The sequence below is a fragment of the Nematolebias whitei genome, chromosome 10 (assembly GCF_014905685.2).
Source record: "Nematolebias whitei isolate Nwh7 chromosome 10, NemWhi1, whole genome shotgun sequence".
NCBI classification, from domain to species: Eukaryota; Metazoa; Chordata; class Actinopteri; order Cyprinodontiformes; family Rivulidae; genus Nematolebias; species Nematolebias whitei.
This window is the reverse complement of record NC_056507.1, coordinates 24,404,442-24,427,793: the sequence shown is the minus strand read 5'-3', so window position 1 is coordinate 24,427,793 and position 23,352 is coordinate 24,404,442. Positions and strand designations below refer to the sequence as shown.

Below are 23,352 nucleotides of genomic sequence, written 5' to 3'. Positions count from 1 at the left end.
GTTGCCAGCCCTCTTCCTCATTGACAGTCATGTCAAACTGGTTCAAAACAACTAAGTTCATGCTCAATAATCCAGGTATACAATCCAATATTTTTCAGTCAGGTCATCTGGACAGTTTCTTTTTTTTTGTGCTGAAACGTTGTTTTGAACCAGTTTGACATGACTGTTGAAGAGGAAGAGGGCCGGCATCGGAGGAGGGGGTGTGCCAAAGAGACCATCTTAGCACCAACATAACTGGTTTGTTCCACTTTGGAGTAAACTGTTGGGGGAAGAATCAGTTTTGTGTTGTGTGTTTCCTTGACTGATGAAGCCTTCTGGATGGATGGTGAAATGTTTCAGCACACACACACACACACAAAAAAAGAAACTGTCCTGATGACCTGACTGAAAAATGTTGGATTGTATACCTGGATTATTGAGCATGGACTGAGTATGTCCTGAACTTTGACTGAGATGCTATATTTGTATGTTTAGATCTAAAAATCACAAGACTGAGCCTTTATGGGTCAGGCAAGTAATAAAAACACTTGTTTAGATTTAAAGCATAGTTCAGGCTTTTTGAAGTGGGATAATAAGCTTATGAACAATTAATTATAGTTCATAACCTTTCCACAGACACTCAGTTTAAAATGTAAGAGGATTTGTTTCTTTGAAAAGCAACAGGCATACTGAACAAACACAATAGAAATGCTAAAGAAAATCATAAAATGGGATTAACTAAGACAACCTTGGCATCACCAGATCCCTAATTTTTTTGTGAGACACTTAAGCAAGTCCACTAACTTGAGAAACACCTTATTATTTTAGCTTAATTAGAAGGACGGTGAAAGCGGGCTTTTCATTCAGAAGCGGAGAAATTAATTATGTCTTCAGCCATGACGAGCTAAAGCAAGGCCCAAGTGGGACTGTTGATATTAAAGGCAGGGAGACAGGGAGCATGCAAATGGACTTTGGAGGAATAAGTAAGAAGAAAACATTTTAAAAGACAAGAAATTATAAAAACATATATAGAGAGCGTTTACTTCTTTGTTTTTGTGAGCGAGTGACTAACACAGACACATCTCTCTGCGATGGGCACATTTGTGCACTCATATGTCCCAATTGCCTGCACAGAGAGATCACATTAGCCATATTTGTTCTCCCTGCAGATTAGGTCCAAAGGGATTGAGGCACTGGCTGGGTCATGCAGCAACAGGCCATGAGGGAATACAAAAAGACAGATAGGGTCTGTAGGTCTAGAAAGGGAGAGAAATGTATAAGACTGAAGCAGAGGAGGCTTGACTGAAACAAAGGTGGTGAGAGAGAAGCGACAAAAGAAAGAAACCCCAGACCTTAAGGAGGAGATGCTGGGATGGAGGATGAGCAGAGAGACAAGATAAGGCCACAGAAAGGAGGAAAGTGACACTGGAAGAAGGGTGGATGAATACAAGTGGGGAGGAAATAAAGGAAATAGCACAGGCAAACAGTGAGAAACTAATGGAAAAGGAATACCTTTTGAGGCAAGAATCAATAGAATAGGTGAAGGAAGGCCGGAAAGATGAGTAGAGTGAAGGAGAGGAGGAGGAGCAGACCAGTGCAGAGAGGCATTTGAAGAAGAAGAACAAACTTGTGAAGTCTGTGTGGGATGCACTGCTCTTTTAGATGATTGTAGAGAAATTTGGATATTTTTCTTGGTGAGAGAAGGGAAAGCGATGGAGAGATAGAAAGATGGAGGGATGAAGATGGAGGGAATAAGCGACAGAAAAGACAGAGACAGAGATAGAGTCAAGAGAAAACAAGGCAGAGAATGAGTGAAGGTTGTTCGCCAGCGAGCGAGATGTGTGCTTGATATGGCCCTGAAGGCACACCGCCTCTGCTAACACAGACATATCAAACAAAGACACACACACACACATGCACACCCCCCGCACACACACATCATGCAGAGAGGGGGGGAATATCACATCTATCACGACTATTTGAACAGAAACCTGCATGCATGTGTGTATATACTGATCTGTTTGCTGCAGATCGGGGTGGTGGGTGGGAGTTGAATGATGGCTCTGAGAAGTGTGTGGGTTGGGGGTGTCTGCAATTTCACACCCGCAAAATAGCAAGCATTTCAAGCCACCTTTTGTAAAAAAAAAGAAGCCATTTTTTAACATTTTTTTCCTAGATGTGCCTTTTTTTCACTAGCGTCTGGGTTTTGTGTTTAAAGTGGGCAGTGAGAACTCATAAAAATGCACCAACATCTCCTCTTTGTCTACTGCGAGTTGGTATGGAGCAGTTCCTGTGATCTACCAGATCACCTTAACAGTTGGCAATAGTGTCGGCTTTATTACCATAGCAACTAGCGAGATGAGACTAGATGAAGAGAGCTGCGAATGAAAACATTATCCAAACCACACAACGCAATACATATACTGTAAATACACCACAAAACAGCCTAAACAGCAAAGACGCTGTATGATGTTGATAAATCTAATGAGAGTAGCAATTGCTTCTTCATACTATCTAAAAACATAAATAGAGATTAAACTTGAATATAATAAAAAAAAAAATGCAACTATCACGCATGGATAAAAGAGAAGAAGATATGAGAGATTTGAAGAGTTTCCAGTTCACACTGAGAGCACTGCGGTTGCTGCAGAATTTAAACTCAGCGTTAAACCTCAGTTTACCTCAGCTTATTTTCTCACACTGTAGGTGGAAGGATGTATACAGTACAGCTGAGAGAGGGAGCAGCAAGGAGAAGCTATTCAGGAGTAACCAACAGAAAAAAAGCTATTTTATTCAGGTAAACTGTATTGTCGACAAACTCTCATCAGTACAGATTCTGTGAATGACGACAGGCATAATATAGGCAGCAAGGAGAAATGAAGGAACATAAAAATAAAGGAAATTAGGGAGAGACATTAGGGAAGTTGTTATTCCTTTCTTTCTCTAATCCCAAAATTCTACACAGATCAAAAATAAAAACGCAACACTTTTATTTTTGCTTCCATTTCTTATGAGCTGAACTCAAAGATCTAAGACTTTTTATACAGGTCCTTCTCAAAAAATTATCATATTGTGATAAAGGTCATTATTTTCCATAATGTAATGATAAAAATGAAACTTTCATATATTTCAGATTCATTGCACACCAACTGAAATATTTCAGGTCTTTAATTGTTTTAATACTGATGATTATGGAATACAGCTCATGAAAACCCAAAATACCTGTCCCAAAAAATTAGCATATCATGAAAAGGTTCTCTAAACAAGCTATTAACCTAACCATCTGAATCAACGACGTAACTCTAAACACCTGCAAAAGATTCCTGAGGCTTTTAAAAACTCCCAGCCTTGTTCATTACTCAAAACCGCAATCATGGGTAAGACTGCCGACCTGACTGCTGTCCAGAAGGCCATCATTGACACCCTCAAGCAAGACGGTAAGACACAGAAAGAAATTGCTGAACGAATAGGCTGTTCCCAGAGTGCTGTATCAAGGCACCTCAGTGGGAAGTCTGTGGGAAGGGAAAAGTGTGGCAAAAAACGCTGCACAACGAGAAGAGGTGACCGGACACTGAGGAGGATTGTGGAGAAGGGCCGATTCCAGACCTTGGGGAACCTGCGGAAGCAGTGGACTGAGTCTGGAGTAGAAACATCCAGAGCCACCGTGCACAGGCGTGTGCAGGAAATGGGCTACAGGTGCCGCATTCCCCAGGTCAAGCCACTTTTGAACAAGAGACTGCGTCAGAAGCATCTCGCCTGGGACTGCTGCTGAGTGGTCCAAAGTTATGTTCTCTGATTACAGTAAATTTTGCATTTCCTTTGGAAATCAAGGTCCCAGAGTCTGGAGGAAGAGAGGAGACACATAATTCACATTGCTTGAGGTCCAGTGTCAAGTTTCCACAGTCACTGGGGTGTCATGTCATCTGCTGGTGTTGGTCCACTGTGTTTTATCAAGCGCAGGGTCAATGCAGCTAGCTATCAGGAGATTTTGGAGCACTTCATGCTTCCATCTGCTGAAAAGCTTTATGGAGATGAAGATTTCATTTTTCAGCACGACCTGGCACCTGCTCACAGTGCTAAAACAACTGGTTAATGTCCTGATGCATGCTCAATAATCCAGGTACAAAAATCCAAAAAAGTTCAATCTGGTCCTCTGGACATTCAAAAAAAACCAAAAAACAAAACAAAGCAAAAAAATCTAGAAACGTTTCGTTTCTCATCCAAGAGACTTCCTCAGTCTGAGGTGCTGTTTTCAGCTCAGTCTCTTAAATAGCACCTTCTCAGAGTGGATCAACCAGTTTGCTGCTGACTGAGGAAGTCTCTTGGATGAGAGACGAAACGTTTCTAGATTTTTTTGCCTTTTTTTTTTTTTTTTTTTTTTTTAATGTCCAGAGGACCAGATTGAACTTTTTTGGAACTGGTTAATGGTTTACTGACCATGGTATTACTGTGCTCAATTGGCCTGCCAACTCTCCTGACCTGAACCCCATAGAGAACCTGTGGGATATTGTGAAGAGAAAGTTAAGAGATGCAAGACCCAACACTCTGGATGAGTTTAAGGCCGCTATCGAAGCATCCTGGGCCTCCATAACACCTCAGCAGTGCCACAGGCTGATTGCCTCCATGCCACGCTGCATTGAAGCAGTCATTCATGCAAAAGGATTCCCGACCAAGTATTGAGTGCATAACTGAACATGATTATTTGAAGGTTGGTGTTTTTTGTATTAAAAACACTTGTCTTTCATTGGTGGGATGAAATATGCTAATTTTTTGGGACAGGCATTTTGGGTTTTCATGAGCTGTATGCCATAATCATCAGTATTAAAACAATTAAAGACCTGAAATATTTCAGTTGGTGTGCAATGAATCTGAAATATATGAAAGTTTCATTTTTATCATTGCATTATGGAAAATAATGACCTTTATCACAATATGCTAATTTTTTGAGAAGGACCTTTATGTACACAATACGCCCTTTTCTCTTAAATATTGTTCACAAATTTGTGCAAATCTGTGTAAGTGAGCAATTTTCAGCAAGTTTTTAAGTTGGTTTTAAGAAAACAAGTCAGTATCTGGAATGACCACCATTTGCCTCATGCAGTGCAATACATCTCCTTCACATAGGGTTGATTGGGTTGTTGATTGTGACCTGTGGAATGTTGATCCACTCCTCTTCAATGGCTGTGTGAAGTTGTTGGATATTTTCAGAAACTGGAACAAAATGTGGGCAGCACGGTGGCACAACTGGTAGAGCTGCTGCCTCTCAGCGAGCAGGTCCCTGGTTCAAATCCCGGTCCGGGGGCCTTTCTGGGTGGAGTTTGCATGTTCTCTCCATGCATGCGTGCATTTTCTCCGGGTACTCTGGTTTCCTCCCACAGACCAAAAACATGCATGTTAGACTAACTGGTAACTCTAAATTGTCCCTAGGTGTGAGTGAGAGAGTGAATGATTGTTTGTCTCTATGTGTCCCTGTGATGGACTTGCGACCTGTCCAGGGTGTACCCCGCCCCTCGCACAGTGATTGCTGGACACGGACATCGGTGACCCCTGTGACCCAAAATGGAAGAAACGGATAAAAGACAATGGATGGAACACACTGTCATACTGTATATGCTGATCCAGAGCATCCCAAACATGCTCGATGAGAGACATGATAAGAACTTTATTGATCCCGCAGGAAATTGTTAAATGTCTGCTGAGTATGCTGGCCACGCAAGAACTGAGATGTTTTCAGCTTCCATGACTTGTGTGCAGATCCTTGCAACATGGGGTTGTTCGTTATGATGCTGCAACATGAGGTGATGTTCGTGGATAAATAGCACAACAACGGCCATCTGGACCTTGCCACAGTGTCTCTGTGCATTCAAAATTCCATCAGTAAAATGCAATTGTGTTTGTTGTCCATAACATACTCCTGCCCATACAAAACCTCACAGACACCACGGGCCACTCGATTCACCATGTTAACATCAGAAAATTGCTCACCCACACAACATCATACACACTATTTGCTATCTGCCGTACAAGGCCGAAAGTTAAAACTGAGATTCATACATGAAAAGAACACCTCTCCAACATGCCATATACAATTGAATGTGCTCATTTGCCCACTCAAGTTGGCTACAACAATGAACTGCACTCAAATGGAAACCCCGATGAGGTCAACGAGCATGCAGATGAGCTTCCCTGAGAGTTTCTGACAATTTGTGCAGAAATTCTTTGGTTTTGCAAACTGAATGTTGCAGTAGCTGTCCGGGTGGCTGGTCTCAGTTGATCTTGGAGATGAATATGCTGGATATGGAGGTCCTGGTTTGGTGTGGTTTCATGTGGTTTGCGGTTGTGAGGCCAGTTGGATGTACTTCCAAATTCTCTGAAACGTCTTTGGAGATGGTCTTTGGTAGAAAAATTAACATTCAATTCACAAGCAACAGTTCTGCTGGACATTCCTGCAGTCAGCATGATTATACCACACTCCCTCAAAACTCGTGACATTTGTGACATTGTGCTGTGAGATAAAACTGCACATTTTAGAGCGGCCTTTTATTGTGGTCAGCCTAAGGCACACCTGTGCAATAATCATGCTGCCTAATCAACAGGTCTCTCTTGTAAATTATTCCTTGAGGAACAATGGGAACTAACCTGTATAAATAAAGGTTGAATGAATCAGCATCTTGATATGCCACACCTGTGAGGTTGATGGATTATCTCGGCAAAGGAGCATTCAAATCAATTCCTTTTATTTATGTAGTGCCAAGTCACAACATAAGTCATCTCAGGGCACTTTACACAAACATTCACACATTCTAAAAGCCATTTAGTAAAAGTTATCTATCTAAGGAAGCCAGCAGATGGTGTTGAATCTTCACCTTCACCTTCACCTTCACCAGTGTCTTACATCCTGAGCAAAGAAAATTGCAATAGTGGAAAGGAAAAACTCGCTGAAAAGTGCTCACTAACACAGATTTACATAAACATGTGAACAATACTTGAGAGAAAAAGGCCTATTGTGTACATAGAAAAAGTATTTTGGCTCATGGGAAATGGGAACAAAAACAGAAGAGTTGCATTTATATCAATATAGTTTCAGTATAATTTTACAGATGAATAATTAAACACATTGTGTTCCCTGAAAGCATTTCCCACTATCTGTCATACCATAATTGTGAACTAAGATCATCTTACTTATGTTTAGGGAATCTTATGAGTGAGGGTGTCATAGCTGTTTTGGTCAAACCTAAAAAATAACGGTAAGTGTGAACTTGTGATATTGTGAGTAAAACAAGTTTGTGTTGTGAATGACTCTCAGCTGCTACCATTTTTAAATCAATATGTACACAATTACTATTATTACTACTCTTTTAGAGCAACTACAATTTCAGTGTGGATTTTTGAATTTACAGGTTGCAATTTAATGCATCCCAAGTTCACGTGTGACACAATGTATAATTAGATTTTTCAGAGTAGATAATCTGAAACCCAAGAAGACTCATGAAACAATGAATTTAACAATACATTTATTTGCAATACATACAATATTTACAAGGGTGACTTAGAAAGAAATAGGCGAGTATATTTGGGAGCAGAATATAGATTGTTAGGGTTTAATTAAGGAGGGGAGTTTCCAGATTCCAGGAAGTTGAGTATGGTAGTTGAGATTCACAGGTAGGTATATGGGAGTTGCAAGTTGGACCAAAAGACTCTTCAGAAGACTCTTATGAACAATATGAAGCAAAGAACTCAGTTCCGCTTGCCTGGACGTGGGTTATGGCAGCCCCACTCTGGAGCCAAACCTAGGGGAGGGGCTCGCTGGAGAGCCCCTATTGACTGGGTCTCTACCTATGGGGCCTGGTCGGGCTCAGTCTTAATGAGTACCATGGGCTTGCCTTCCTGTGGGCCCACCACCTGCAGGAAGTGCCATATGAGTCAGGTGCATGACGTTATGGGCAGTGGTCGAAGGCAAGGGCCTTGGTGCTCTGACCTACAGAAACTGGCTCTTGGGACATAGACTGTGACCTCTGGTGGGGAAGGAGCCTGAGCTTGTGTGTGAGGTTAAGAGGTATTGATTATGTCTAGTTGGCCTCACCTTAATGCACAACATGGGCTCTGGAAACAATCCCCTTGAGGCTGGACCTTATTCCACTCTGGAGTTGCCCATGGTGAGAGACACAGAGCTGGTGTGGGTCTACTCTGAAGTAGGTCCCAAAAATCGTGCGGGTTCCACCGCTGAAGGCACTGTGGAGAAACTATGCAATCGGCCCAAACTAGTTACATAGGAGCCCCAAAAGGCCCCGTGGATAAGGGGCTTTAGTCCCCTGACTTGGTGCCTATGAGTTGACATTTTCCCCAGTAGATGAGAGGGTAGCTTCCCTATGCCTTTGGGTGGGGAGACTGGCTCTGGCAGTTGGTTTGTGACTACACACCAAACCACAGTTCAGAATATTTGGCCTTCTTGGAGTCCTTGGCAGGGGTACTGGAAGGTGTGCCAGCTGGGGACTCATTTATTCTGCTGGGGACTTCAATATCCACATGGGTAATGACATTGTGACCTAGAGGGATGTGATTGGGAGGAACAGCCTCTCTGATCTGAACTAAAACAGTGTTCTATTGTTGGACTTCTGTGGTAGTCATAGTTTGTCCATCATGAACACCATGTTTGAACATAAGGGTGTATATAAGTGCACTTGGCACCAGGACGCCCTAGGTCATAGATCGATTATCGACTTTGTAGTTGTGTCATCTGATTTGTGGCCATTTGTTTTGGACACTCAGGTGAAGAGAGGAGCTGAGCTGTCATCTGATCACCACCTGCTAGTGAGTTGGATCAGATGGTGGGGGAAGATGCTGGACAGACCTGGTAGACCCAAACGTGTAATGAGGGTTTGCTGGGAACACCTGGCAGAAGAACCCGTCAGGAAGATCTTCAACTCACACCTCCGAGAGAGCTTTAACTGCATCCCAGCTGAAGCCGGGGACATTGAGTCCAAGTGGACCTGCACGTCTTCCATGGAGGAAGCTGAATCGAGGGACTTCAAGGTTGGTCTGTCTGTAACTGTGATTGAGGTCGTCAAGGTAGTTAAAATGCTCCATGGCGCTAGGGCTCTGGGGGTGGATGAGATTTGCCCTGATTTCCTAAAGGCTCTGGATGTTGTGGGGCTGTATTGGTTGACACACCTTTTCAACATCACTTGGACAATGAGGGCAGTGCCACTGGATTACCAGACTGGGGTGGTGGTTACCCTTTTCAATAAGGGGGATCATAGCTTGTACTCCAATTATAGGGGCATCACTCTCCTTAGACTCCCAGGTAAGGTCTATTCAGGGGTACTGGAGAAGCAAGTCCGATCACTGGTTGAATCTCAGATCCAGGAGGAACAATGCGGGCTCTGTCCAACCGTGAAACACTGGACTAGCTTTTACCCTCACTAGGGTCCACAAGGGGTCAGGGGAGTTTGCCCATCCAGTCTACATGTGTTTTGTGGACTTGGAGAAGGTGTTTGACTGCATTCCTCTGGGTACACTATGGGGGGTGCTCTGTGAGTATGGGATTGGTGACCCATTGCTACAGGCTGTTTGGTCCCTATAGAAGCAGTGCAAAAGTTTGTTTCACATTGCCAGTAGTAAGTTAGATCCCTTCAGGGTGGGAGTTAGACTCCGCCAGGGCTGCTCATTGTCACCAATCCTGTTCATAACTTTTATGGATAGAATTTCTTGGTGCAACCAGGGGACAGAGGGATTCTGGTTTGGTGGCCACAGGATTCCATCTCTGCTCTTTGCAGATGATGCGGTCCTGTTGGCATCATTGTGCTATCTTTAGCTCTCACTGCAGCAGTTTACAACCAAGTATGAATCCGCAGGGATGAGAATCAGAACCTCCAAATCTGAGGCCATGGTCTTCAGTCAGAAAAGGGTGGATTGCTCTCTTTGGGTCAAAGGTGAGGTTCTGCCTCAAGTGAAGGAGTTCAAGTATCTTGGAGTTTTGTTCACGAGTGAGGGAAGAATGGAGTATGAGATTAACAGGCAGATTGGTGCAGTGGCTGCAGAATTGCAAACTCTGTACTGGTCTGTTGTGGTGTTGAGGGAGCTGAGCTATAAGACAAAGCTCTCTGTTTACCTGTTCTACATTCCTACCCTCACCTATGGCCACAAATGCTAAAGATACGGTCCTTAGTGGCTACCAAGACGGCTAACACTTTAGCTCTCTTGTTCTACAGCTGAGACGGGACCGTGTTTTAGCTATATGACAAAGCTATTGATTTATTAATGTTGTGCTACCTCTCTCTGTTCCTCTAAAAGGCACAGCACAGCAAAATGAGCTCTGAACCATGGTTTGCTTCAAGGAACGAGACAGGTCTGTCGGAGCTGCAGCTTCAAGGTTCCAAGTGGAGGCTCACTTTACCACAGTTCACACAGGCTTACTAACGTGAAGGCGGCACAGCTGAATGGACTGTACTTATACATATAGCTCCTTTCTTTCTTATCAAGGCACTCAAAGCTCTTTACAACACAATCTGTGCATTAATTTACCTATTCATGCCCTCTATTAGATCTCTACAAAGAACAATAAGAGCTTTAAATTACATTCATACACTGATGGGACACACATCAGAGGCAATGAGGGGTTCGGTGTCTCACTCAGGAACACTTCAGCATGTAACTGTTGGTGGAATCGAACCCCAAACCCCACTATTGGAGGACGACTGCTCTAGCCTCTCAGCCACAGCTGCCCCCGGTTGAAGAAGATTATTATTTAATATACGTAAATAGATGTCTAAAAAATAAACTATTTAATATATGTAAATAGTTTATTTCTTAGGCATTTATTTTGTACAGTTACAGCTGTTGTTAATAAATGTGGCTGTGTGACAACTGGGACAAAACTTTGACTCAGAAATATATTTTTGTTATTAATTTATGGAAAGAAAAAATATCTATATATATCGTATATCGCAATTTATCTTAAAAATATAGAGATATAAATTTTGGGCCATATCACCCAGCTCTAGTAGTGACTGAAAGAATGAGATCCATGATACAGGCAGTTGAAATGAGTTTCTTCTGTAGGGTAGCTGGACTCTCCCTTAGAGATAGGGTGAGAAGTTCAGTTATCTGGGAGAGACTCAGAGTAGAACTGCTGCTCCTCCACATCAAGAGGAGCCAGTTGAGGTGGTTTGGGCATTTGGTAATGATGCTCACTGGGCACCTCCCTAGGGAGGTACGTCGGGCATGTTCGACTGGGTGGAGACCCAAGAGAAGACTCAAGACACGCTGGGGAGTCTATGTCTCTTGGTTGGCCTGGGAACACCTTGGAATCCTCCCAGAAGAGCTGGAAGAGGTGGTTATGGAAAGAGATGTCTTGGCCTCCCTGCTCAAGCTGCTGCCCCCACAACCTGACTTTGGAACAAGCGTAATATAATGCATGGATGGATGAAAGGTCGTAAGTAGGGAACTTTCCTGCTATATTTCTGTAAAAACTGTGTTGGTTTGAATGTCTAAAGCCTAATACATCAATCGCTATTTACCAGTTAATCATAAAGGCAATTCGAGTAGATCGCATGGTGAAATAGACGTCAGACTTAAAAAAAAAATTATTTTCATTTTCATTTTTTAAATAGATGTCAGCCTATCAATCCAACCTCACTATGCAATTCGTAACTTGATTGACATACAGGTTAGCCAATCTGTGACCGGACCTTTTCTGACACATAGGTCACCACGCATGCGCATACAACTGCACCCATGATTGACATACAGGGCAGCCAATTTGAGACTAGACCTTTTCTGTCACATCGGTTACCACACATGCACAAACAACTGCGCTATAAACAAACAAATTGCCTAGTAATAGCCTCCAGTTTATTTTTTCTGATCTAAACTCAAGAAAGTGTGTAAAATGAGTGGGAGAGCTAGACCAAGTAAGAAGAAAAAAAACTTTCTTTTCCATATGGATTGGGAGGACTTTTTGTTCCATGATGTCATATTTGAAGTACGTTTGACTCATTTGCAAGTGTGAGTGGCATTATCGGACTATTCATCACAGCTATGACACTGACTTTTTTGGAAAAGCGAGCTGAGAAAGAAAAAGGTGAAGGAACTAAAATCCTCGTTATCCGGACAGCAGTCATTTTTCCTACAGCTGATCACAAAAGTGAAGGCAGCTACCAAAGCATCATTCCTGGTGAGTCACTTTAATAATTGTTAAGCACAAGAAGTCTTTTCAAAACAGAAAAATGATTAAAGAGGCATTTGTTGAAGCAGATGACTTACTGTTCCGAGACTTAAAAAATAAATCAGAAACATTATCTTCAATCAAAGCTCTTCAGGTATCGCAAAGTACGTTACGGTTAAAAGCCAGCCCTACAGTCAGGTGTGAAGAACACAAGTTATTGCTGTGTTTTGTTTTTTATTTTGTACACGGACAGTTTTGGGTTTTGCCATTTATGTTGCATCTACAGTGAGCTCGGACTTATTCATTAAAGCTTTATTTATACAGGTTAGTCTCAATGAGTCACGAGGACTCTTTTATAAGACAGACCTGTTTTAGACTGACAACAACAGTAAAATGCAATTAAAATAAAAGTAGTGTTATAAAACAATAAGTCAAGGTGCCATATAAAACACAGTAAAATACTAAAAAGAATGTAAGAATGTAAAACAAGAACATAAAACAAATAAAGCATACTTATTATGTTTATAAATAAGTATATGTTTTGTATTTTTATAGTAGGTAGATCACTTTGACTTGGTCATTTTGAAAGTAGTTCGCATTCTGAAAAAGTGGGGGCACCCCTGGTCTAACGCAACTTCAGACTGAAGAACTAAGGCAAGTCTCAAACTTGAAGAGCACAAGGAACATATTCTCTTATGCGAGGAACACAAGGAAAACAAAGTAAATTCACAATGTCTCAGTTTACACTAGGAGCTCTGGCCTCTCAATGAATACCATTAGTAGACAATGTCTCGGCATCTTTCTTTAACAGCCTTGGCCTTTAAATACAGCAAGGTGGCTCATTAGTGGAATGAGATACAGCTGAGAAGAGAACTCCACCCTGCTACTCAGGTGATGTAAATACAAACAAAACTGGAATCTCTACAACGTGGTCCACAAAAACATGATGAAGGGCCTTTTTAATGACTCAGAGCCCTGTGTTTTGATCCCACCCACTTTCGATCAACATTGTGATTGGTCAACTTACCTGTCAGTTATTAAACAAACTCATCTTGCAAAGACTTTGACTCAGTTTAGTCTTCTCTCCTGACAGTAAAGTCCTAACCAGTACTCATACCACGAGGATCGATCAACAGAAGACACCATCTCTTCTGTGGTCCACACTGCTCTCACCCACCTGGAGAAGGACTCTTATGTTTGTATGCTCTTTGTGGACTTCACAACTACCTTCAATAGCATGATCCCCCAGACCCTGATGGACAAATTACTCACACTAGGACTAAGCTTCTCCATTTGCAATTGGGTCCTGGACTTCTTAACAAACAGACCACAGTCTGAGAGGATCCACAACTTTTCCTGTCCACCATAACCCTCAGCACTGCCTCCCCTCAGGGCTGTGCACTGAGCCCTCTCCTGTTCACTTTGCTCAGATATGACTTTGCACCTACCCATCCAGACTGTCATATTGTAAAGTTTGCAGATGACACAGTGGTGATTGGATGCATCACAAACGATGAGTCCAGCTACAGGCAGAAGGTGGAAGACCTGGAGAGCTGGTGCAGTAAGAACAACCTTCACATCAATGTAAAGAAGACGAAGAAGATGGTTGTGGACTTCAAAAAGAACAAACACACTTGCCCCCCACCCCCCACCCCGAACATAGGAGGATCTGCAGTGGAAGTGGTCTCCAGTTACAAGTACTTGGGCGTGTACCTGAATGACAACCTCAGCTGGGGCAACAACACTTGTCCTAAGCATTTCATTGCATTGTTGACCTTCTGTTGATTTTGCATATGACTAATAAACCTAACCTGAACCTGAACACTACCAGCCTGATCAAAAAAGCACATCAGAGACTATACTTCCTCAGGAGGCTGAGGTGAGCTGTCTGTGAAGCTCAGTCCCTCACCTCCTTCTATAATTTACAGTGGAGATCATCCTGTGCTCCAGCATCAATGAGTGGCATGGAGGCTGCACAGCTGCAGAAAGAAAAGCTTTGCAGAGAGTGGTGAAGGCCACACAGAAAACTGTTGGAGTCAGCCTCCCCACCATCACTAACATCTAAACCTCTAGATGCAGGAAGAGGGCCACTTGCATCATGAAAGACCCCACTCACCCAGCACATACACTTTTTTCCCCACTCCCCTCAGGCAGGAGTTTGAGGAGCATTAAGTGTAGAACCGCTAGACTGAGGAACAGCTTCTACCCTGAAGCTGTTAAATTCATGAATCCCTAATCAGGATTATCTCTGTGAAAAAAATCACTGTAACGCCACTTGATTGTTGATATGTGCTGCTGACTATCTATGTTGCTGATGTTATGCTGCTGATTTATTTCACGCTGCTGTGTTCATTTGTACTCATCTTCTCACACAGACTCATGTTTGTGCTGCTGTGTGTCGGCGTATTGTTTTTGTACTACTAGTGCTCAGCGTATTCTTAGTTTAGCATATTTTTTAGTTCATAATGTAGATCTTATTACTGTTTTTCTTTACAATTTATACTTTTGTTGGATGGGACCCTGTGTATACAATTTCGTTCCACCACATGTACCACATGTGGTGCAAATGACAAATAAAGAAACTTTGACTTTGATAGCTGCAAAGTTGACTAAGTTCACAGCCATTCCTGTGTTGGCTAAGGTTGATTAGCTGTGGCAGCCATCCTAACAGGTAAACTTCAAAAGTTAGTTAGTTCCATATGAACATCTAATGAGTATTTTCTGGCATTTTTAATCAAGTTTCAATCCAGATCTTTATACGCAGTGGAGAACCCTCAGGGCCTTCTATGCCTTCGGTGAAAACTAATTTTTTAAAAATATGTATTTTAAATAAAATAACTTTTCAATGTACAAAGTAGTTATTCTCATTTTTTGCTAATACTCTGATTTTTTGTAAGCTTCTTTGCAGTTGAGCAAGTAACATTGTAATTCATTAAAAAAAGAGTTATCCAATCCAAGTCCTTTTAAATGTCTCCAGGAAGAAGCATGTTTGAAGGTTATTTGTCAATGGTTAGGGACGAGTTAAAGATGTCGGCCAGCACCTCACAGAGCTGATCGGCACAGTCTTTCAGCACCTTCCTGGGGATGTTGTCTGAGCCAGTTGCTTTGTGAGGATTAATCCTCCTGAAAGTACTCCTCACCTCGGCTGAGGTCACGCTGAGAAACTCCACTTTCTCAGCTCAGATATTGCTCATATATGTATATATGCTGTCTGTCCGTCCTTCCGTCCGTCCGTCCGTCCGTCCGTCCGTCCGTCCGTCCGTCCGTCCGTCCTTCTATCTATCTATCTATCTATCTATCTATCTATCTATCTATCTATCTATCTATCTATCTATCTATCTATCTATCTATCTATCTATCTATCTAATCTAATCTAATCTAATCTAATCTAATCTAATCTACATAACATGCTCAGAAAAGCCATGTCCTTTGATTCATTGCATAAATGAAGATATGAAATTTCAAGGTGATTCACCTTCTTCTGCTGATGTTTGCTGTCCCATTCCGGAGTTGCCTCATCTCGTTCTTTTGTTCTTTCCTTTCTTCTCTCCCAACCACTTTTCATTTGGCTTCCCCCCTTCCACCTAATGCCAAATTCTCTCTTTTCCTTTTCATGTTCCTGTCAGTCTTATCTGTAAGTGTTTTCTCTCCTTCCACCATGGATGATGCCATCCATCCTCTCATCCTCCATCCATCCCTTATGCTCCTGCTTCCCCTATGTCCCATGGCAAAGCTTGCCGTATTAATGTCGTTTGTCTGGTGTGTTTTGATGTCTGCTTCTGGTCATGGTTGGCGGAGGAATAAGCACCTCTAAACCTGTCTTAGTCCCTGAGATGCAGCAGTTTATTTATACCACTTTCTTTGTGCGTGATCTGTCAGTCAAGCCAATCCTCCGTCTCCTCTCCCAAGTCTTCAGAGACTGACAGACAGACAGACAGGCAGCCTGCTATAGAAGCTATTATAACACACACAATCTCATTAGTGCAAGAAAGAAGAATATGGCTGACGGATTAACTGTTGCTCTCATTCCTCAAAGCAACTTTGTAGTGTTGCATCAATTACGCATGGGTAATAGGTGTCAATGGCAAACTGACTCTGACAATACATAGCAATTAGGTGGATTTGTTTCAGCACTTTTTATGTTCTGTGACTTAGGAGAAGGACAACAGCCATGTGTTCATTAGGGGACTACTAAGTAGAGACAGCACTCAAATTCCTGTCCATTTCTTTTCTATCTCCTATTTGCCCTCTCCTACAGTTTTCTATTTTTTTGTGCTATACTTCTACTTTTAGTACTTTATCTAGGACTCTACGCTCTTCAGTATGCTTGAGCTCTCTTACCTGTGAAGCTGACATTAAGAATGTAATCCCTGTAGAGTCGGCGCCCATCCAAGGCCTTCATGCTGTCACACATCTTGGTAGTGTTGAAGCACAGGCTCCGCTGCATATTGTGGAGGGCATGGGCCATGGCATACACTGCATTCACCACAAACATGATCTTGGACTCTGGTTCAAAGTGCCCTTTGTCCATTGACAAATCCTTGTCACATGGCGGTAGGGGGGTCCCTCCCAGTCCTGATCCTCCCACTCCCAAAGAACACTGGAATCGCTGCTCCCAAAATTCCCTGAACCAGGGATTCCGGTGGTTTCTGCCTGGGTTCAGACTGAGAAAGTAGCGGTTGAAGACTTGTAGAGGGTTGGCTGCCAGTTCAAGTGTGATAGCTCCTTCAGCTGTGACCTCATTTCCCTTGACGATGCTCTCCTGTGCCCCCCAGCCATCACTGGCCACCCATATGAAGGAGGTGTTCAGCCTGGCAGCAGCTGCAAGAAGCTCTCTGGCATCATCACTGCGCAGGAAAAGGACAGCCACGTGGGCATTTGGCTTTTGAAGGAGCTGACGGATAACAGCTTCATAGGACTTCTTAGCGTTTGAACGCCCCACCTGGAAAACAATAAAGAACAAATTCTCTTTTTCTACTTTTTCAATTCATAATCATCTTTTAATAAGCAATAAAAGGATGTTTTACAGTTTCAAACCAACTTGCTCTATAGTAAATGGGATGAAAAATATATCTGTGAAAGAACCCAGAATGAGATAAACTTGAATTTTCTGCCTCACAACTGATTATGCCACACTAATATGAAATTCTGTTTCAGAGTAGCATGAGATAAGCCATAAAGGAAAATTTGTAGAAGCAAATTTAGATTTTGCTTGATTACTGCTTACACACTTGAGATTAAAAGTTTGACATTGTATAATGGAAAAAAAATAATGTTTTATTTGATTCAGTTTCATTTGATTCACTTTCATTTGATACCTTCTCTGAAGTGGCAATGCAGATGTTCCTCATGCGAGCCTCTTGTTCAAAGGCCTCTATACCAGTTTCACCATAGTCCCCTTCTGACGCCACGGTGGACACATATGTCCAGTTGAAGAAGCGGAGGATCTCGGCCATGGCTTTGGCCTGGTAGAAGTCAGGAGGGACGGTTCGTGCAAAGTAATCATATCGGGTTTTGTCGCTGAGCTTGGCACTCGTTGAAGCATAGCTTATCTGAGGGATTTGAAAGAGCCTGAGAAGATTGGCAACCTGAGATGAGAGTGAGAGAGACAGTAAAATGACACATGAATGAGGTGACATTTTTCTAAATGTTTTTATTTTGGCTGCTTCCTTTGACAGGGATCACCACAATGAGCAAACTTAGATAAAAGATTTGACAGTGGTGTCATGCTAGATGCCCTTCCTGATGCCCTTCCTGACACCCTTATCATCTGTAATATACCAAACATGATAACACAAGAGCATCATGGTTACTTTTGTTAGTTTCATAATAGTAATATAAGTGTTAAAAAACAGCTATTAAACAAAGAAATGAATTAAAGGCCTAGCATTCATTGAAGGAATGCTTATCACCTGCTGCCTTTCATAACAGTGTTTAAATAAATTAATCTTTTGCTGAGAAGAAACAGTTAATTCATCCACAGCAGTTGATTTGTGCACATGTATTTGACAATTTGTATGTGCAGAGTATTCCTACCTGTGCAAATTGAAATGTGTGCACTTAAAATTGAAATTGAAATGTTTACATTGTAAAACAAGTGAACACAAAAAAACAGTTTATTCATTTGTGAACATTGTGGTACGCATTTGTAAAACTGGTCGAACGCTTGTGGATCTTATTACACTAATTTCAGATCAGTTCATTCATTAAACCATTTGAATTATTCCAAGGTTGGAAATGGGAAGACACTTTTTACCGGTTTTGTTTTTGGATTTGATAGAGTCGTACAAACGTGCTTCAAGTAATTATAATAATAATATCTTTTTCAGTTTCTACCTCAAGAGATAATATCATTCTTTGTTGGTCAAAGTCACAACAGTGACTAGTTTGTTGTCAAATAGCCTCATCTTGCAAAAATTACAAAATCTCTGTACAATCCAATAAAATATGGAAAGACAGACTAAGGGTTTTTTTCTCTCAACACACTCTTTTGGCTTGGACTTTCAGACTTAAAGTTCATTCAGATCAAAATGATATTTTTCATCAGATCAGAAGCTGTGTGAGCCTCAGACAGTCCATCAGAGCCATCGCAATAACTGAACCTCTGTTAGCACCACCCCTTTGTGTAGACCAAGTCAAGATGGTCACGAAAGCTCATCAACCAAAAATGGCTATACTGTACACCTAAGTGAACTTTTGCAGAAACTGAGCTAAAACCTGCTGTGGTAGTAGATGAGAATCATTCACAACATATACTCCAAGTATATTGACATATATTTCATGATGTTATTTTCAAGATTTGACCAAAATAGCTACAAGTCCATCATTTCTTCACATAAGAAGATAGTCTACAACATTGACATGAAAGGTGTGATGAGCAATGCTTAAAGAAATGTTAGGCTTTTATTTTGTAATTATAGTTGAGGGTGAAGTAATAACACTTTCTAGAATACATCAAAGAGGAGTATGAGCTAGCTTCAATTGCTCACTGAGTGTCCTATACTTTCAGTCAGTTTCTTTATGGTTTTCAACTTTTTTCTTTACGTTTCAACACTGCCATGTTTACCCACAACTTAAGACCGAGGGGGCATCCATCTCTCTTGAATCAGGGTCATTTTAATGTTTCAAAGATTAGTTTTTTGTATGTTCTCTCTACTTTTGCCCTTTACTTTTTATACTTCCTCATACTTATTTGACTGGTTTCCTACTAACATAGGTGTTAGGTGACTTTTTTACCCTGTCATTTTAGAATAATTGAACTGGAAATGAGATTGGATTATAACTGATTTGTACCAGACACAGATATTGAGTTGTAATCATTTTGAATTAGATAAAACTGAATGAAGTGGACCGCATCCAGCTGAATTTAAATTGGAACAGTTTTTTTTTCTTCTTTCTTATGTAGTAACCCAATATTTCTTTTTATTTCTAATTAGTGCTTTTTAGAAAAACTGAAATTAACTGTACCAAAATTGACTGATTAATTTTAATGAATAGCTCCTGTTCACATTTTTTTTTACCGCTACTAGTTTAATATTAGTTATTATCAGGTGTCTGTATAAATAATCTTTTCTGAAGGATGAGGTTTAGTGTAGTTTTTATTAACTCCTCAGAAAGTCACACCAAACAAACAAACTAAACAATAAAAGTCTGACAGTCGTGCTCATAAAGACTCACACACAGAGTCACAAGTAAACACAAAACTACACAGACATTCTGTTCTTGGTTCAGTTTAATCCCTCACAGAAGCGCACCACTCCGGGTGTTTCTATATTTCATTCAGAGTTCACTTGATGAGCTGTTTTGGCAACATGTCAGAATCTTAATAGACTAATAACATAGACAGGCAGAACACACATATTTTGACACATTCATGAACAATTGCAATGCTGCACACACACACACAACTGCAATGATGTATGTTTCTAGTTGTTCTGGCACTTTTAATGGTTTAGGTACAAAGGTTGACCCATTTGTTACGGACTGTCACACCGCAAAATGTAACCACAGCATTCAATGACCTGCCACCAAACAATGACCATAGCTTGTTTGTAAAGACACAGGGAGTTGACTGTTACAGAGGGAGGAGGGAAGGGAGGTGTACTGTAGAAAATGATCTAAAAATGTGGTTGAATGGAACCTAAAAGAAAGACAGAAAAAAAAGCCTAGCATTCCTTGAAGTAATGCATATCACTCGCGTCTTTAGTGTTTTAATATAAGATCATTTTATGTTGAGAAATGATGGACTTTGAACTTTGAAATCGCCAATATGCACAATCTCTTGGTTTTGTATGATCTATTAGTGTTTGTTGTGAATAACTGTCAGCTACTACCAGATTGAAATTTTGCTCATTGTCTGTAAAATTCACCGACACTCACTTATTTTGGTTTTGGTTAATGTCCGTTAGCTGTTGTGACATCTTGAATTAGACTGAGTTCAAAACAAGGTAACTGCAGATGTCCATTCATTGGTTACGTTCTAATAGTTTTATTAGAATCTGTTGAGATATTTGCTAACAGACAGACAGAGTTGATTTCAATATTTAACAGCAAAGGTTTCGACACAGATCTTGTGCACACTGTAAACACTTTGTCAGTTGGGGATCAGTCTAAGCCACCACAGCACCAACGCTTAGTTCAATATCCATAAAACTGATGGAATTATGACTATTTTTGTGTTTGCTAGAAACACTTTGCTGTGACCTAACAAGGTTGATCTTCTGATCGGATTCTTCTTTGTTGAAACATTTCAGCTTTTATCCAAAAGACTTTTTCAGTTTGAGACAAAACCAAACCAAAATGAGTGAACGTCAGTGAATTTTACAAACAATGAGCAAAATTTCAATTTGGTACCAGCTGACAATTATTCACAACACATATTCTAAACACTAACAGATCATGCAAGATCAAGAGATTGTGCATATTGGCAATTTCAAAGTTCAAAGTCTATCATTTCTCAACATACTGTAAGTCTCAGACTGAAGAAGTCATTTGGATAAAAGACGAAACATATCAACGAAGAAGAATCTGTCCAGAGGACCTGACTCAACCTTGTTAGATTTATCTACCAGGATACATCAGGACACTTTGCAGCCCAAAAATTACTTCCTGAATGTTTCGTTTAAATCCATTCCTGCTGTTTTTTTTTTTTCTTTTCTGTTTTGACGTGAACCCTTAGATTCACACATAAATACAGAACCTTGAATCTAGACTTGAGAAGACATTACATGGACTGGTCTTTGCTTATCCCCGAACCAAACCGCAACACAACACTATCTAAAGCTGGTCTTCATCCTAAAAATGGAATAATCTAGTTTATGGAGACCATATCCATGATGTGACTCAATGTAAACAGATTAGACTTACAAACATGAGTAATACTGAGCCCAGGCTCAAACTCACACACAGGCACATAAATTAGGATGCATACACACAAATGAATGGAAGGGAAGAGCACTGTGTGCTAAGTAAATGCCTTGGAGGCATTAAAGTGCATGGCTAAACATAAAATAATTTCCTACTACTTCATTTAGAAGCAATAGACAGACTGGCCAAGTAGCGAGGCACAGCTAGATTAGCATCACTGGCAGGAGATCAGAAAGCATCGCAGTCTGAGGTCTCGTAAACAGCACTGACTTTAGAAAATATAGGTTAAACAAACAGCAAAAGCAACAGCGAGCAACAAGAATGAGCTGCAAGAAGACAAAAGATAATCATGTGGGATGAAGGACAAATGGCTGCCCCCAGGGAGGAGGAGAAGGACAAGAGGGGAAAAAAGGCGGATGAGGTCAGCATCCACTGAGCTCTCCTCAAATAGCCAGGGGGGATGCCTCTGGATGCTTATAAAGATACAGAAAAATGAGAAGGAGGGAGTGATGAGAAGGAGCAAAGCCGAGATTTAGCGCACAGAAAAAGACCAATACATAAAACAGGGGAGAGACACTTTAAGAAAGGCTGAGATGACAGAGACACTTGCAGAGATTAGGGATTTTAGAACTGATAGGAGGAGGCTTTTGTGCAATCACAGAGGAGTAAGGGGGAAAAAAGGGGTTTTATGCTAAACTATGCAAATAACCGGCTCTGTGACAAGAAGCAACAAGAGCTGGGAAAACACAGACGAACACAATAACTGAAGTTAATTCTAAGAAATGTGAACACATCATTATGCAGCCACATAAACGCGGAAACATGGGAAGTGAAACTCATCAATTTAATCTAGACTTTGCACACTTGATCACAGAACTTGTACAAATGGACCAAAAGTGTATTTTTTTCTTTCATTTTATTAATAGCTCTGCAAAAGAATTATTTTTACCTGTATAGAGACACTGCTGAAAGAGCCTCCAATGACTCCTGCGATGGCGAGTGGGCTGTCGTCTTGCAAGGCGTACGATCCATCTGGACAGATGAACTCAGTGTCGTCCACCTTGGTGAGAGAGGCTCTCACAAACTCCAGAGCCTGAGAGCCACATATACGTAGATATTTTAAATCATAGCAATGCACCATACTGGATACCATATGGCCTATACTGTCCTGTCTGTCAATTCTTTATCAACTTTAAAACTGTGTTCATATGAGAAATATGCTACCCGAATTGAATCAAACAATTTCTTCTTTTTCACACAAAATGTACCTTTTTGAAGGCAGTAATCATTCCTCCGTGCACATTTGAGAGATTAGGCTTAAATAAAAGCTCAAATGGCAAATTAGTGCCCTGAAGCAAAGGCACCACATTTCTTTATGTATAGTAGGCAAACAAGTCAAAAGGAGAGGGACGGGTTTTAAAAATTAACAGTTCTGTAAAATATCCTGATGCATGCTCAATAATCCAGAATTCTGTAAAATTCTGTAAATTCTGTAAAATTACAAATGCATAATCTCTGAATGGTTTATTAAAAAGATACGTTTTCTAACACTAACAATCCCTGATGGGAAAGAATGTGCTTTTAGTGTTTTAAAACTTCTTATCAAAAACATTTTTGTTCTCTTTTTTTAATTAAAAACATTTGCCATTTTTTAGACCCAAGTTTCTTCATCCATTTAATTGAATTACATCCATTTCTTTTAATATTGCTGAAAATTGATATGAAAGCTAAAAAAATAGTTCTTAAAGCTAAAGAAGCAGAACACAGAACACTTGCAAAATGCAAGCTAAATGTTAATAATAATAATAATAATAATAATAATAATAATAATAATAATAATA

At 40.8% G+C, this 23,352-nt stretch overlaps 1 protein-coding gene across 3 annotated transcripts in view; it reads right to left on the bottom strand.

Moving 5' to 3' along the window:
- The window catches only part of grm3 (glutamate receptor, metabotropic 3), a 37,495-nt gene that overhangs the window by 12,948 nt on the left and 1,195 nt on the right, over positions 1–23,352 (bottom strand). For 2 of the 3 annotated variants that reach the window (XM_037683486.1, XM_037683485.1), the window contains exons 2-4: positions 22,461–22,604; positions 17,464–17,733; positions 16,487–17,087 (exon numbers count right to left, since the gene is read on the bottom strand). In XM_037683486.1, the coding sequence (XP_037539414.1) occupies positions 16,487–17,087; positions 17,464–17,733; positions 22,461–22,604 (1,015 nt within the window). The remainder of the gene's footprint in view (positions 1–16,486; positions 17,088–17,463; positions 17,734–22,460; positions 22,605–23,352) is intronic. The other variant, XM_037683488.1, reaches the window with a different exon arrangement.